Source organism: Cebidichthys violaceus, unplaced genomic scaffold, assembly GCF_023349555.1.
Source record: "Cebidichthys violaceus isolate CVI_PGR_0920_01 unplaced genomic scaffold, fCebVio1.0.p SCAF_24, whole genome shotgun sequence".
Classification (NCBI taxonomy): domain Eukaryota; kingdom Metazoa; phylum Chordata; class Actinopteri; order Perciformes; family Stichaeidae; genus Cebidichthys; species Cebidichthys violaceus.
In genome coordinates this window covers 7,967,884-7,984,028 of record NW_027176417.1, presented here as the reverse complement: position 1 = coordinate 7,984,028, position 16,145 = coordinate 7,967,884, and the positions used below count along the sequence as shown (strand labels likewise).

At 41.9% G+C, this 16,145-nt stretch overlaps 2 protein-coding genes across 4 annotated transcripts in view; one reads left to right on the top strand and one right to left on the bottom strand.

Moving 5' to 3' along the window:
• Window positions 1-2,475, bottom strand: part of ephx2 (epoxide hydrolase 2, cytoplasmic) — a 5,967-nt gene extending 3,492 nt beyond the window's left edge. Inside the window, exons 1-7 of the mRNA XM_068719239.1 lie at window positions 2,217-2,475; window positions 1,616-1,694; window positions 1,380-1,542; window positions 841-1,031; window positions 626-748; window positions 414-485; window positions 55-150 (exon numbers count right to left, since the gene is read on the bottom strand). Coding sequence (XP_068575340.1) covers window positions 55-150; window positions 414-485; window positions 626-748; window positions 841-1,031; window positions 1,380-1,542; window positions 1,616-1,694; window positions 2,217-2,329 — 837 coding nt within the window. The 5' untranslated portion in view covers window positions 2,330-2,475. The remainder of the gene's footprint in view (window positions 1-54; window positions 151-413; window positions 486-625; window positions 749-840; window positions 1,032-1,379; window positions 1,543-1,615; window positions 1,695-2,216) is intronic.
• A 378-nt stretch (window positions 2,476-2,853) lies between these two features.
• On the top strand, window positions 2,854-16,145 carry LOC137878925 (uncharacterized). Of its 3 annotated transcripts, none has more exons than XM_068719440.1 (19): window positions 2,854-3,039; window positions 3,241-3,346; window positions 5,009-5,131; window positions 5,375-5,755; window positions 6,547-8,188; window positions 8,450-8,713; window positions 9,121-9,549; window positions 9,683-10,087; window positions 10,221-10,625; window positions 11,262-11,714; window positions 12,777-13,223; window positions 13,435-13,698; window positions 13,799-14,053; window positions 14,131-14,379; window positions 14,476-14,733; window positions 14,825-15,118; window positions 15,212-15,481; window positions 15,653-15,733; window positions 15,820-16,145. In XM_068719440.1, the coding sequence occupies exons 4-19, from the start codon at window positions 5,422-5,424 to the stop codon at window positions 15,884-15,886; spliced, it is 6,117 nt and encodes a 2,038-aa protein (XP_068575541.1). In that variant the 5' UTR covers window positions 2,854-3,039; window positions 3,241-3,346; window positions 5,009-5,131; window positions 5,375-5,421; the 3' UTR covers window positions 15,887-16,145. The 3 variants fall into 3 exon arrangements, with proteins under 3 accessions (XP_068575541.1, XP_068575542.1, XP_068575543.1); XM_068719441.1 differs by having other exon boundaries at window positions 2,854-3,113; XM_068719442.1 differs by lacking the exon at window positions 10,221-10,625.

Below are 16,145 nucleotides of genomic sequence, written 5' to 3'. Positions count from 1 at the left end.
CGAACAGTGAGCGTCATCATTGTGCTCTCCGGTTGTTAACAGGACGGGTGTTACCTGGTACCTCCAGGAGTACCAGCTCTCAGGGAAGCCGTGACACAGAACCACTGGTGGACCTGAACCCATCTCCACATAATGAGTCCTCACACCAGGCTGACACACACACACACACACACACACACACACACACACACACACAGGAATTATTAAGAATAATGTCACAAGAATACAGCATTTCTATGGAGTCATGAAGAATAGATAAGAAAATAAATGTAGAAATATAAAAGAGGAATAAATGAAATATAAAAGAATACTTCTAAGTATTTAAAATTATTTCCACACGTATTAATTTACTTGATTCATTATTCATAATTGATTAATTTACTTATGTATTCTTTGCTAGGACTGTGTGTTACCCTGATGGTGATGTATCCATGTGACACGTCATCAGGGCTGCAGGATGGTGGAGGACTCTCTGCTCCCACAGCCTGAAACACACACACACACACACACAGTCACACACACAGTCACACACACAGTCACGGTCACACGGGAGGACTGATGTCATTCAGATGATGACTTCCATCCACGTTCCAGAAGCGAGAGATAAAAGCGCTCCGGTCCACACCTGAACTCCAGTAAAGCTGGCCAGTTTGTTCAGAGCGTCCTCCAGGTTTTCCACCAAGATGGCCTTCATCCCGGCTCCCTCTGCGGCCGCCACACCCTCCTCATCCGCATCCAACCACAGAGCCTGAAACGACACCCACAGGGCGACGATGCTGAGTGTTCATTCACAAACGCGTCTGAACACCGCCGGTGTGCTCGGGGGGGGGGGGGGTCTACCTGTTGTGATGTCACTCCCAGGTGCTGCAGAGCGGAGCGGAACGAGGCGGGCTCTGGGACCCTGTGACCTGAGCGACAGGACTGGAGGACCAGGTCGAAGTGGGACCCCAGCTGAGAGAGGAGGCGGGCCGGACCGCCTCCAGCGGCGACGTCATCTAGCCAGTGATTGGCCAGGACGGCTGTCAGTAACCCTGATGGGATGGAAGGAAGTTTACCTGAGTTCATTCACCTGAAGTACTGAAAGTTGAACTTTATTCTGAAAATGCAAAATAAATGTGTGCATATGTGTATTGTTTGTATGTCTTTATGGTCTGTTTGACTCTAAATGGAGCATAAATGAGCATCATGCTGTATTGAAGAATACTGTAAACTAGAGATTGAGACCATAAACTCATGTTTACAATGTTTACTGAGGGAATAAATCAAGAGAGAAGTAGAGTCACTTTAGACTAGACTTCTATACAACCAGAGGAGTCGCCCCCTGGTGGACACTAGAGAGAATGCAGCTTCTGAACAGATCTACTGATGCACGTTTGTACCACGGTGACGCAGACTGGCAGCTGTCTTCAGCACGGCTGGTTGGACGTCCATCATCGCCTCTCTGAGCTCCTCCAGCAGGCGTCCCGCTGACCAATCAGACGGCAGAGTCACACCTTTGCCCCCGGCCTCCTTCACGCACTCCGCCTCGAAGGCCGGGATCATCTGCGCACACATGGTTTAAAAGGATGAAGGAGGCGGTGAAACACTCAGTGGACCTCAAAGACTCGTCACCCACCTGAGAAAGGGTGAGCTGGCCTCTCTCCGCCCGGCTCATGGCTCCGTCCTTCAGGGACGCCACTCCGGACAGGAAGCCACTGGACAGCACAGAGACACGCCCACTCATTAAGAAAATAATCAACGTGTTGATAGATTAGCTCCAGTCTTAATCTTAATGCAGCACAAAGCCAGCCATAAAGAATCGTTTGTTAGACGATATAATGTCAAATAAAATGTGAGAAATGAAATGTAGGGAGCAAAGACACAACAACAGACAATCCTCCGAACTCAACTGGATGTACTGAACACTTCTAAGTGGGTCAGAACATTCATGTAGCGTTGCAAGCCGATACAATGACCACTGAAGACTACAGAGTAGAATAAACTAATGATCACTGGAGTAACAGCTTATCAGGTGTTACATAATGAATGCTGAAACACTTCTTGAACCTTTGGACGTTGTGCACCCGCGCTGTCTAAACGTGTTCAGACTGGTAACACTATTTATTATAAAGATTCATGAAAACATCTGACACAGCGACAGAAACCTCCTGCAGTACATGTGTTTAAATCGTTCTGTTGTTTTCAGTGACTTGTTGCGTAACAGTGTCTCTTCTCACCCTGGCAGCTTGTGTAACTCCTCCAGCTTCTGTAACACTGCGCGAGGCCTGGACGACACGACCACTCCCCAGAAGTTGAACAAGACGGCTTTCTTCTCAGACATCTCCGTCATGTTTCTGCAGGATCGGTAATATATAAACCTGTGATATATAAATCAGCGATATCTCTGCCTCTGTGTTTCCTCCGTTCCTGCAGGAGGCTCCTCAGTAGAGACTTTGCCCTCTGAGCAGACTCTCTCAGCCGGTCCGCCCACTTGTCCTGCACGCTCCCACGTCGAGCCAGAACTGGGACAAAGGGACTGGTGGAGACGTGCAAGTACATGCACGTCTCCATGCGTGTGAGGGGAAACGGTAACTGTGTGGCAGTTGTACACATGAATCCTCATGAAGAGCAAAAATACTCTCTTTACTGCTTGATCTGTTTCCACAGACCTCCATGCAGAGCTTTGTATTTCCAAACTAACTCTGCATATATCATATATTTATACATAAATATACATGTTGGTTGTTTTCTGACTGTGTTTTAGTTCATATGAAGATCTCAGACTCTTTAAGTCAGCAGAGTAAACTGAAGAAACGTGTGTGTCATTTATAACAGTAGAGTTGTTGTCTGCTGGTCCAACAGCGACCTCTTGTGGTCTCTTCCAGCATCGGGAGTGTCTGAGGAAGTGAAAGTACAAACAATCCAGGAAACGTTCAGACATCGTGCGTGCATGAGGCTGTTCGGTTCGGACCGGCTGACACAGAGAGAAACCCAGTTCACCTCACCGAGGGATGAGAGGCTCCCACCGGGCCTCACAGGAGAGATAACTGCTCATGGACGGTACTGGTAGAGCGTAGAAGAACCGTAGAAGAACCGTGTTTTTAAAGGGATCTCAAGAGGAACAGACCACAGAGGTCTACTCTTTTGTTGCCAGTGGCATTGTCCAAAGACTAATCATTTTAGATAACCTGTATTGACTACAATGTTTAGAAATATGTCCATTCCTTACTTTAGTAGCTCATGTAAACCTCTTTGTTTCAGATTGAGGACTGTTTCAGTTCACTAACAACTCAGTACTTTGACAAAACTGCGCTCAACTCAGCAGACACTTTTTGAATTTGAGTGCGCCTATATGCTGAAATTCACGGTAAACGCATTCAAACAGCACACACACACACACACACACACACACACACACACACACACACACACACACACACACACACACACACACACACACACACACACACACACACGAAGGACTTTGCAAAGTTAGCGGAACGATTAACGTGAGACAACATCCGGTTTTCAAAATAAGATGTCAACTAAGCGTATATACAAATTGCATATGTGGAAATAAGATTAAATTAATTATATTAACATTAAGTATAAAACATGTTACCTGCATATCGTGAGTTAAAGGGAAAATACAACTAAATTGTGGATTAAGTGTCTATTCTTTGATTTCAGGGTTACTGGAAAAATAATTAAATGAATAATATCTGACTTACTGATATGTATGTGTTCAGCACATTTCTGACCACATCCAAAAATCAAACTTCTTAATTAAGATTATTAAGATAATTAATACAATTAAGATAATTTATGAAGTACAAACAACTGAAATTGTACCTTCAAACAGTACAGTTCAAATCATTTCTGACATTTTTAAGGTGTTATAAAACTATTATTCTCAATAATTTCATACAATGACATATGTATATGTAATCAGGTTATTGTTGACTCCACCCATACTGAAAATCAGACATTTTTACTGTACCAATTAGGAGATATTTCAATGTAAAAGTCATACATTTGGACTGAAAAAATATCGAATAACCGAATATTTGATGTGCTATAAAGTATTTTCTCAATAATTCCATACAATGACTGATGTATATGTAATTAGGGCATTGTTGACTCCACCCATACTGAAAATCTGTCATTTTTACTGTACCAATTAAGAGATATTTCAAGAGATATATTTATTGAGAAAATACTTTTTACAACGCTTCAAATATTCAGAAATGTACCTGTTTCTCGGTTCAAATGTATGACTTTTGCTTTGAAATATCTCTTAATTCATACAGTAAAAATGTCAGATTTTCTCTATGGAATGAGTCAACGATATCCTGAACACATATACATCAGTATTTTTTTGGAATTATTGAGAAAATACTTCTTATAGCACCTCAAACATTGTGATATTAGCCTTTTTGTCCTAAGCATATACAGTATGTCATTGTTTTGAATTATTTAGAAAAACATTTTTATAGCACCTTAGAAATTTGCTATTTGAAGGTACAAATTCAGTTCAGAGTTTTTACTTAGTAAAATATCTTAATTGGCTCTCAGTCAGGTATTATTCATTTTAATATCTTTCCAGCAACCCTCAAATCAAAGAATAAAGACGCTTCATGCACAATTTAGGTGTATTTTTGCCTTTACTCACGAGATGCAGGTAACATGTTTTATACTTAATGTAATATAATTCTTATTTCCATATATGCAATATTTATAAACACTTTGTTGGCATCTTATTTAGAAAACAGGATGTTTGTCTGAAAACCGAATGTTGTCTCACATTAACCTTTGACAGAGACCCATGTGTTAAATAATGTTGTATATTTGCATGTTTATTGAAAATAACACTGTCATGTACTGTGTTATGTTTAGTTGATGATCAATACTTTGTTTTTTTAAGAGAATAAATACTTGAAACAACATCTTAGGTTGTTTTCTTCACCTGAAAAAGTGCATAAGAGGTAAAAAAGTATGTTTTCATCTCATTCATTTTTCTTGTCATCAGGGAAATCACAACTAAAGGCAATGAGGAGCTGATGGAGTCTCTCGTCAGGGGGAACTTTGAGGCCTCTGTGTACGTGTGTCTGATATACAGCCTGCATGTGTTCAGTGTGGTCCACAATGATGTGTAAGTGTGTCTGATGTACGTAATGTAAATACATATGTAAATATAAGACTCTCTTATCTTGGGAAGCACATTCTTCAGAAAGACATCTTGGAATTGATCAGCTTTTAAATGTTGCATCAGCTGCATGATGTTTAGATAAGTTACTCTGAAAGATTTGAGAGGTTTTACATAATAGTTCATACATCACAGTCAGAATCATTGTTGTAATTAACTTTTTATGTAAGCTTTTATTTTGTTCTCCAGATCATTGAAGTTGGATCCGTGTGCAGAACACACAGAAGTAAGGAGACATGGCTTGTACAACACAGTCTGCATTAGAATACGTCAAAAGTGCCAAATTATCTCTCGTGGGAAAATTAAAGAGTCTCTCAGTGATTCTGGAGAACTTGAATCAGAAGGGCATTTTGAGTGATGAGCTGGTTTGCGTAATAGAGGCAGAGCGAACTGACTACGATAAACGCAGGAAAATACTGAACTTGGTCATAAACTCGGGGGAAGATGCCTGCTACCAGTTCCTCTGCATTCTTGACGTGACGAAAGGGAGGACCTTAGAGAAGGACCTGCACTACTGGATCAGCTGCTTTTCCTTCAACGAAGACCCACTAAATACAAGCTACTTAAAAGGTATGTGAAAGCCCAGTTCTAACTGATAGTGTGTTACATCTTTATTATTTAGCTTTATGGGGCTGATTTGATGTAACTTTGGTATTTCTCAACCTATTTTCCCATGTTTTTGTGACTAATGGGAACAACAGTGTTTTAAACTGGTTTAGTATTGAGGGAGAACGCTGCAAACGTCAGCTGCTGAACGGACTGTAATGCGATCACACCGTCAATGCTTCCTTTCTTATCTCCTTTAGCTTAGGATACACTGCACCATCCTTTACCCAAGGAAAGGAGATCATGAAAACAAACAATATGCCTTTCGTGCATTATTTTCATACAGTCATTCATGTAGACAGTGACAACTAGTTGTTCCACTTTATTTTAATTTATCTATTTTAAACGCGTAACAAATAGGTAAGAAACAAAACAAAAGTAACAAATACAATGGACAGTAACTATAGCTGTCAATAAGATGCTTAACTTTTATTTGAGTATTTCTATTTTCTACTTTATACTTCTACTCAGAGGTAAATATTGTGGTTTTTAATTCACCACACATATCTGACATATCTGGGTACCCCCAGGGTTCTCTGATACTGGACCAATTAAAAAAGATTGTCCCCATTAGTCACTTGGACACAAAAACATGGGAAAATATGCTCCAGGTTGAAAAATACCAAAGTTACCCTTTAATGTGTCTGTGTGCAAATACTGTACTGTAGTATTTATATATATATATATATATATATATATATATATATATATATATATATATTATATTTATTCACTCACTTTTGTTTTTATTTTAGGTTCAAGGGCGTGCCACAGATATCAAGCAAAGTTGAAGTCAAAAGCACAAAAAATATCAAATCGGTTTTGGTCGAAAAACAAAAATCTGTTTGACGGAAACAATAAGCCCGATCTATCGTACACGTCACTTGTGTTAGACACACAAAACAATTCTTCTCCAGTTAAAGTCAAGAACTTCAAGAGCAGGAAAGGCAAGAAGAGTCGCCCTAAAAAGTTAAGGACGTACATCCCAGAGAACAAAGCAGAAACTTCCCCCAGTGACCTGCTGAAAAAAGGTAGAAACATACTGTTGGTTGGTAAACCTGGGATTGGAAAGACAGCAGTCACTCACCAAATGTTGAAACTGTGGGCAGAAAGAGACAACGAGGAGCTTGATTACATGTTTTACTTTGACATGAGAAAAAAATCCGACATCAAGAACTTGGAGGATCTTCTCTTCGGTGAGTTCAGTGAACCAGATGAAGGCAAAGAAGAGGTTTTACAGGACATAAAGAACGACTCTGACAATGTCACGCTCATTTTTGATGGAATCACAAATTTGTCTCACCATCCATCAGTGGTGGAGAAGATTTTAGAGAAGGACCTTCTGCCTGATGCCAAGATCATTGTGACTTTGAGACCGGATGATGATAATAAAGAAGACTCTCCTTATGAAGACTTTGTCAGAGTGGAGGTGAAAGGCTTTAATGAGCAGGCCATAAAAACATACTTATCTGCAATGCTCGGAGAGGAACAGAAGAAGGTTTTGAGCAACTTGGAGTTGTTCACTCTATGCCATGTCCCAATGTATGCACTGATGGTGTCTGTCTGCTTTTCATCGGAGACACCAGAAGACTCTCCACAGCCGTGCAGTATAGCTGACATCTACATCAATATTGTTCGCCATTGCCTTCAGATCAACAGCCAAACGGAAAACAAAGATCTAAATTCCTTCATCAACACCAAGTGGGATGAAATACTATCTTTGGCTGAGGTTGCTTTTCATGCAACTGAAGGAAAAACGGTGAACTTGACAGAACGTCCCTGTGAAGACAGCTGTGTCCTTTCCTTCCTGAATCGACTTGTTATCAAAGTCGGCCCCACGGAGAGACCCACCACATATGCATTTCTCCATTACACCATGCAGGAGTTTTTTGCAGCGCTGTGGCTCTTGAAGAATCCAGATCGAGGTCAAATCAAGGATGTGTTTCAGCAATGCCTCACTGAGGAGAAGAAACACATGAAACATCTGATCCCTTTCATGTGTAGATTGTTGAATGTGAAGAGCCCGAGTCTCATGAAGTGTCGGGTTCCAGCTCAGGAGCTCAAGAATACATCAAACTGGTTCTTTAAGGAAATGATCGACACATTGTGTGAGACAGATGAGGCTGAGCCTGAGGACAGTGGGCTTGATGTGGACACACTGTTCCTATGCCAGTGCTTGTATGAGTCCCAGTGTCCTGAAGCATGCATGTACCTCCTGGACAAGCTGGACTACCATCTGGATCTCAGTGGAGAGAGTCTGGACCCTCACTCCTGCTGTGCTGTGGCCTATGTGGTCGCTCAGTCGACGGAGAGGAAAATATCGCTGAACCTTGAGGATGTCATGGTATCAGAACAAGGAATGAGACAACTATTTGGATGCCTTAAAAACGTCCAAAGGTATAAGTGAGCATGTGTTTTATGTGTCAAATGACTGTTATGGTTACAACACATCTAGTTAAGTACAATTGAACTGTTCTTCTTCATGTGTAACCACTTATTTTCATGATTTAATCCAAGACGTATTGAGGATGACGAAATATTCAATTCAATTTAGCTGTAACATCTGTGCATAAACACTTTTTTATAATCCTTTACTGTTTCTCTACTCGGTTATTTTAATAATGAGGAAGTGGTCTCTGATATTTCTTCATATTAAAGGTGTGACCCTCTGCTGCTGCAGCTGTGGAGGGTTTTGCTTCTGAGTGAAGGGCAGATGGACCACATCAGCTTACTTGGCCTTGATGGAAATCAGTTGCACCTTCCAGTTGAGGGTCGAAGACAGCTGTTTGAAAGAGCAGTGAGAGTCATGCAGAGGATTCCTACCAAGGTTAACGTCTGCCTCCACTGGGAGAGAGAAGCTCCAGTCTGCCAGAGTCTGTGCACGTCTCTCTTAGAGGCTTTGCCACACATCAGCTCACTCAGGTATGTAGCTTCTGTTCTGACGCGATGCTGATTCCACACACTTTAAATGTGATCCTTTTGTAAAACCGTTGATTCTTTGGTGGGAGGTCTCCACCTTAATGCAGATGTGTGGATCAGCATTAAGGTGGAGACTTAATACACAGCAGTAAAGTAAACTTTCATGTATTTCTAATATCATTCATTGCAGCATTAGAAATGCTCATTCTCACACGTCCTCGTCGGCTCATATCCGTGCGACCGTCCTTGTGGAAAGTACAACAGAGGCTTAATGCAGTAAAGCTTGTTTACGTGTCATAGATCATATCTAACATCAGCACAGTGTCAACATTGTGTCTGTTTACAACTGTGAATGCTAAAGAGTTTTACCGTACATGTACTGTTTGATACATCCGTTTGTTATCATGCAGCTTCAGGATGACACACAGAGGTCCGGCATTACAGGACCAGGAGCAACGGACACTGGAGAGGGAGGAGAAGCAGCTGTTACTGGATTTATGCCTGAAAGCAGCACTTCACAAAGGAGAAAGCTTTCTCAATGAAGTGAAGACGCTCATCTCATTGTTTTCTGTCACCACTGACTTAAATAACACCTTTCTTGACCTTTATCAGCATGTCAAGACTAAAGGGTTTTCAGCTGTCATTCCAAAACTGAGGGATCTTTTCCAGTCAGCTCCTTCAGTCTGGTCCATAGACCTCTCAGAGAGAAAGACCTCCATCCTCCTGGAAGTGCTGAAACTCCAACCAGAGAAGAAACAAGTGGAGCTGAGAGGCTGCTCACATGAAGAGAGTGAAGTGAGGAGTTTCCTACAGTGTCTGCCTTTCATCTCACAGCTCAGGTAACTGGTTACCTTTCTAACCATTTCTGTTTTTACTAGAAACAAGAAGTTTTATACTCCAGTTTATAGAAATGTTGAGTTTTGATTGATACAAACTGTACATGACATGTTTTTATAATCCTCTTTATTTCAGTTTTGTGCCTCAGTCATCAGAACCTTCAGAAGAAGTCAAGTTCTTTGGGACTCTGTTCTGTGCAGCAGCAGAGAGAGAACAGAGAGGAGAGAAGATGCTGGAGCTGTTATCATCAGTGTGCACATATCAAATATTCCCTTTTAAAAATAAATGGTGTGACTTCCTCCTGGACCTGTACTCTAATGATCCTAAAACAGGTGTGAGTCTCCTTCCATCATTACAGTCAGTTCTCCAGTCAGCTCCTTCAGTCTGGTCCATAGACCTCTCAGAGAGAAAGACCTCCATCCTCCTGGAAGTGCTGAAACTCCAACCAGAGAAGAAACGAGTGGAGCTGAGAGGCTGCTCACATGAAGAGAGTGAAGTGAGGAGTTTCCTACAGTGTCTGCCTTTCATCTCACAGCTCAGGTAACTGGTTACCTTTCTAACCATTTCTGTTTTTACTAGAAACAAGAAGTTTTATACTCCAGTTTAGAGAAATGTTGAGTTTTGTTTGATAAAAACTGTACATCACATGTTTTTATAATCCTCTTTATTTCAGTTTTGTGCCTCAGTCATCAGAACCTTCAGAAGAAGTCAAGTTCTTTGGGACTCTGTTCTGTGCAGCAGCAGAGAGAGAACAGAGAGGAGAGAAGATGCTGGAGCTGTTATCATCAGTGTGCACATATCAAATATTCCCTTTTAAAAATAAATGGTGTGACTTCCTCCTGGACCTGTACTCTAATGATCCTAAAACAGGTGTGAGTCTCCTTCCATCATTACAGTCAGTTCTCCAGTCAGCTCCTTCAGTCTGGTCCATAGACCTCTCAAAGAGAAAGACCTCCATCCTCCTGGAAGTGCTGAAACTCCAACCAGAGAAGAAACAAGTGAAGCTGATGGACTGGTCACATGAAGAGAGTGAAGTGAGGAGTTTCCTACAGTGTCTGCCTTTTATCTCACAGCTCAGGTAACTCTGACAAATACTGGATATTTACTTTTAACATGTGGCTTCTTCTTCAGAGGTTTATCCGAAAATCTGTTTCATAATCTGCAGTGTTTCTAAAATAGTTAATTGTCATTCACAAATACACATAATGGAGATAATGATGAATACAATTTCTCAGTTCAGTAATACTTTATCATCACAGTTATCACAGTCTTCTGCCTGTTTGAGAATAATTAAATGAAGTGAATCATATTTTTATATACTTTTAATTATATTTCACAGTAATTTTAAACATTAAAAACAGATGTCAGTCCTCTGAATCATCAACATTTTGTTGTGTTGTATAACTTTTGTCTCGTTGCTGTTGTTCCACTATTTATATTTATATATTGTGAATTTATTTTACACTCAAATCTCTTACATCAAATCAAATGATATGAAGTGAACTAAACCAGTAGGAAGCAAACCTGCAGGAAGTTCAGAGACAGGATGAGTGTTTGTGTTGTGAGTCAGTAAAAGTCCAGACATGATGTTCAGTCAAAATGTCATTAGATTGTCTACAGTACAGACATGTACAAGATGGAGTCCATCAGTAGAGACTTGTTATATTGATGCAGATGAAATCTAATCACTAAATGTTTCCTTTTATTATTTCAGTATTTATCCTCACTGGTCAGATCCTTCTAAAGGAATCAAGTTCTTTGGGAATCTGTTCTGTGCAGCAGCAGAGAGAGAACAGAGAGGAGAGAAGATGCTGGAGCTGATATCATCAGTGTGCTCATATGAAACATTCCCTTTAAATAAGGATTATTATGATGATGATGATGATGATGATCCCACATATCAGATTTATTTCCTGCTGGATCTGTGCTCCCACCTGAAGGACTGTGAGACTGAAACAGGTGTGAGTCTCCTTCCATCATTACAGTCAGTTCTCCAGTCAGCTCCTTCAGTCTGGTTCATAGACCTCTCAAAGAGAAAGACCTCCATCCTCCTGGAAGTGCTGAAACTCCAACCAGAGAAGAAACAAGTGAAGCTGATGGACTGGTCACATGAAGAGAGTGAAGTGAGGAGTTTCCTACAGTGTCTGCCTTTCATCTCACAGCTCAGGTAAGGTCATTTTACTTTACACGATTTGATAAAACATGAGTTTTTATTATAGATTAAACAACCCAACAGTTATTAAACTAGAGTGGATCATATTTACTTCTCCACGACCAGCTACAGTACTAAAACGCTTCAGTCAGATTGTTGGTGTTGTGATTCAGAATGGATTCTTCATTCAGAAGTAGATCTCCATTCAATAAATGAACAGTGTCAGTATAATGATGCTCTTACTCCAGTGCACCTCGTGCCAAACCACTCACTCATGCTTTTAGTCGTCTGACCTTCAATATGAAACATCACCGTCAGTAAAGCTAACTTGTCTTCATGAAGGTCTCTGTCTGACCAAACCAGGAAAGCAGAGCAAAGAGTTTGGGAGCGCACAGCTTTATATGTGAAATATTAAACTGTAACACGTCTGGAAACATGTCACAGTCTTCTGCCTGGATGAGAATAATAAAGGATGTGAATATTAATAATAACAACAATGGAGCTCAGTCCTGATAATACCTGCTCATACAGAAATATAGACACATCATACACAAATGAATAAACCTGCAGGTAAAACTGCTGTTGGCTTTATTTTATTTACTTCTCAGCAGATCAAAAATAAACCCTGAAAACATTAAAACATATTGTTTATGTACATTAAACAGGAAGCAACTCTTTCACTTTGATTTCACAGTAATTTGAAACATGAATGAATTAAAAACAGATGTCAGTCCTCTGAATCATCAACATTTAGTTGTGTTGTATAACTTCTGTCTCGCTGCTGTTGTTCCACTATTTATATTTATATATTGTGAATTTATTTTACACTCAAATCTCTTACATCAAATCAAATGATATGAAGTGAACTAAACCAGTAGGAAGCAAACCTGCAGGAAGTTCAGAGACAGGATGAGTGTTTGTGTTGTGAGTCAGTAAAAGTCCAGACATGATGTTCAGTCAAAATGTCATTAGATTGTCTACAGTACAGACATGTACAAGATGGAGTCCATCAGTGGAGACTTGTTGTATTCATGCAGATGAAATCAAATCACTAAATGTTTCCTTTTATTATTTCAGTATTTATTGCTGGTCAGATCATTCTAAAGGAATCAAGTTCTTTGGGAATCTGTTCTGTGCAGCAGCAGAGAGAGAACAGAGAGGAGAGAAGATGCTGGAGCTGATATCATCAGTGTGCTCATATGAAACATTCCCTTTAAATAAGGATTATTATGATGATGATGATGATGATCACACATATCAGAGTGGTTTCCTGCTGGATCTGTGCTCCCACCTGAAGGACTGTGAGACTGAAACAGGTGTGAGTCTCCTTCCATCATTACAGTCAGTTCTCCAGTCAGCTCCTTCAGTCTGGTCCATAGACCTCTCAGAGAGAAAGACCTCCATCCTCCTGGAAGTGCTGAAACTCCAACCAGAGAAGAAACAAGTGAAGCTGATGGACTGGTCACATGAAGAGAGTGAAGTGAGGAGTTTCCTACAGTGTCTGCCTTTCATCTCACAGCTCAGGTAACTCTGACAAATACTGGATATTTAAGAATACTGTATATAAAGAATAATAATTTGTCAGTATTTTAATCTAGTGTGATATCACAGCCAATACTACATCACACACTGTTTTCTCTAAATGTCACCCCTGATGAAAGACATTGTCCATGAGATGGTTTATAATGCAGCAGTGTGTCTCTGCTGGTTTCACACTTCATCCATCTTGTTTCAGCTCTGATCCAGACTTCTTCCAGACAGTGTGTTCGTTGATCTGTGTCAGATCCAGAGAGGAGGCCGAGCAGTTGTCCTCTCTGCTGCAGCTGCTGGGCTTCACCCTCCGGTTAACGGGAGGCTTACCCAGGAAAACCTGCCGGTCTGTGGGGACAGTTCTCAGACGTTGTGGCTCTGAAGTGGATCTCATCCTCACACCCAGAAAGATGTCTGTCAGAGGAGCCTCCCTCCTCTTTAGAGGAGCAACACAAGTACACAGTCTGAGGTACGCACTCATATCTTTACTGCCTTTAGTTCTTATGACTCCATCCTTTCCACTGCGAATGTCCAGTTAGTTGTGTGACTTCATTCTTCTTTATTTCCAGGCTTTCCAGCGACATGGCCTTGCTACTGTGTCGATGGGTAAGAAGAAAGGAAGTGGTCCGTCGGCTGGCTGTCGAAGAGCTTTCTCTCTCTCCTCAGAAAGCCCAGCCGTCACAGAGAGCGTCGTTGAAGGTCGTCAGTAGTTTGGCCTCCCTGCTGAGATACTGGACAGTCACACGGTTAGACCTGACTGAGTTCTGTGCTCCTGCTCTGGGTCTCCTCCCACTGCTGCTTCATGATGGCCCTCTAACAATCAGGTAGAAATATTCCACACTGATGTAATGTATTCATCCTGGACTCTTCTAACAGATTTTCATACGTTTTCTATCTGCAGACTGAGTGAGAAGACTTTCCAGCAGCTGTTCTCCCTCCTCCATGAAATCCAGGACAAGGACTTGACCCGGTCCTTCTTGAGTAAGGTTGGTGGAGACCTGAGCAGCTTCTGTCTGAACTGGGAGCTTCTTCACTATCTGCTTCAGCAGTCGTCAGCTCCCACCATCACGGTGAACCTGAGGAGGAACCGCTTCTTACAGGAGAGCGTCACACATCTGCTTCCCTTTCTGGACAGGATTGTGTTCAAAGGGTGATCTATTTGGGTTTTTTATCATCCTGTTTAATCATTTCTATACGTGTTGTTGTGGCTTGTTCTCACTAAACAAAGATCCTTGGTGTCTTTCAGGTTCTCTCCCAGCTTTGTGTTGACCGCCATCAGAGAGATCCATAAAGCTGGAGCCGCTCCTGTTGTACCCGCTTTACTGAGGTCTTTGCATCATGAGATCGACCTGACCTGCAGAGGGATGGACTCGGTGGACTGTGCTGCTCTGCTCTACACCCTCAGACACAGTGACGGAGTTAAACTGAACCTCCTGTGGACCTCCGTACCAGCAGAGGAAGTAGAGTCCATCCTCTTTATGCTGGACAAAGTTTCTCAAATCAGGTCAGACATTAGTATCAGTACGCTCCAACACTCAGGGTACAATTCACAGAGGAATATATTTGTTTGATTGTTAGATGTATTTTTCCTCCAGTGTTGACCGGAAACTGCTGCTGAGGTTTGTCCACAGCTGTGCTGCCTCTGACGCCCAGCAGGGGGCAGCAGACCACCTGCTCAGGACAGTGCAGCACAGGCTGGATCTGTCCTGCTCCTCCTGTGTGGAGCTGGATGTCAGTGAGACTCTCAGGCTCACTGCTGAGGACTGCAGGGCCGTCTCCACCATCCTGAGACGCAGCAGCCAGAAAGCAGAGCTCATCCTGCAGGACTGTGAGGTGGAGGACAGCAGACTGGACCTGCTGTTTCCTGTCCTAGACAGAGTCCTCCTCAGGTGGGAAAGACCACAGAATGAGACAGACACCAGAGAAGCAGCTTGTTTCCATGTTTCTTCATCCCAACAGTCTGCTCTGTTTCTCCTGTTTAGAGCCAGTAAAGCCGTCCTCCTCCAGCTGCTGTCCCTGGTTCCTGTGAACAGTGAGAGGGACACAGTGAGACGGGCAGTGTCCCTCTGTGGAGCCCTGGGTGGAGAGCTGGACCTCAGTCACACCACACTGGATCAGAGGGCCTGTGGAGCTTTGTCCCTGATGCTGGAGTTCTCTGAGGGGCTGACTGAGCTGGACCTCAGTCACTGTCAGCTCACGGACCAGCTGCTGCTCAAACTCAGCACACATCTGCACAAAGGACAAGTCCTGGAGTGAGTGTCCATCTGTAATGTGTTCATGTGACAGAAATCTATGTGACGCAGGTTATCATTCAGAAAAGATTTGTTAGAGCAACAGCTGGAGTCATGTCAGCTCAAAGATAAACAGTAACCCTATGAATAAACCAGAATCTATAAAGTCACAAATGCTCCTCTGTGTTCCAGTCTGAGTCACAACAACATCACTGATGCTTCCACTGACATCTTACTCCAGCTGGTCTCCATCAACCCCTCCATGGACATACGGTGAGCACCGGGCATTAATCCACACAGCTGTTGTCACAGAGCAGTGAATCCTGTTCCATCATATTCTTCTCTCTCTCTCTCTCTAGACTCTTCAGGAACAACATCGTGGACAGAACATCCTTTAAGAAAGACAAGCAGTTTGAAATCTGGTGAAGCCGTCGTCATATTTCGTGCTCATATTTATCTATTTAGAATTATTTTTGGTTGATCTTTTAAAGAGAGATAATGCTCATTGTCTCTGTCCGTTTTCTTTTCCTCATTAAAATACTTAATTTACTGTGAACTGCAGTAATTGTGGCTGCAGAACATCTGTGTTAACCAGGTACCAGCTGACTGAGTCTGTACTTTCTGAAAATACAATAGCTTGAAATGTACAGTTGTAAATACAGTCAATAAATACTTGAGATGTTTA

Excerpts from the sequence above, each read along its gene's own strand:
- LOC137878925 (XM_068719440.1), top strand. The coding sequence starts at position 5,422 with ATGGCTTGTACAACACAGTCTGCATTAGAATACGTCAAAAGTGCCAAA. Across the intron at positions 8,714-9,120 it reads CCACACATCAGCTCACTCAG|CTTCAGGATGACACACAGAG; the intron begins GTATGTAGCTTC and ends GTTATCATGCAG. Across the intron at positions 15,119-15,211 it reads CTAGACAGAGTCCTCCTCAG|AGCCAGTAAAGCCGTCCTCC; the intron begins GTGGGAAAGACC and ends TCTCCTGTTTAG.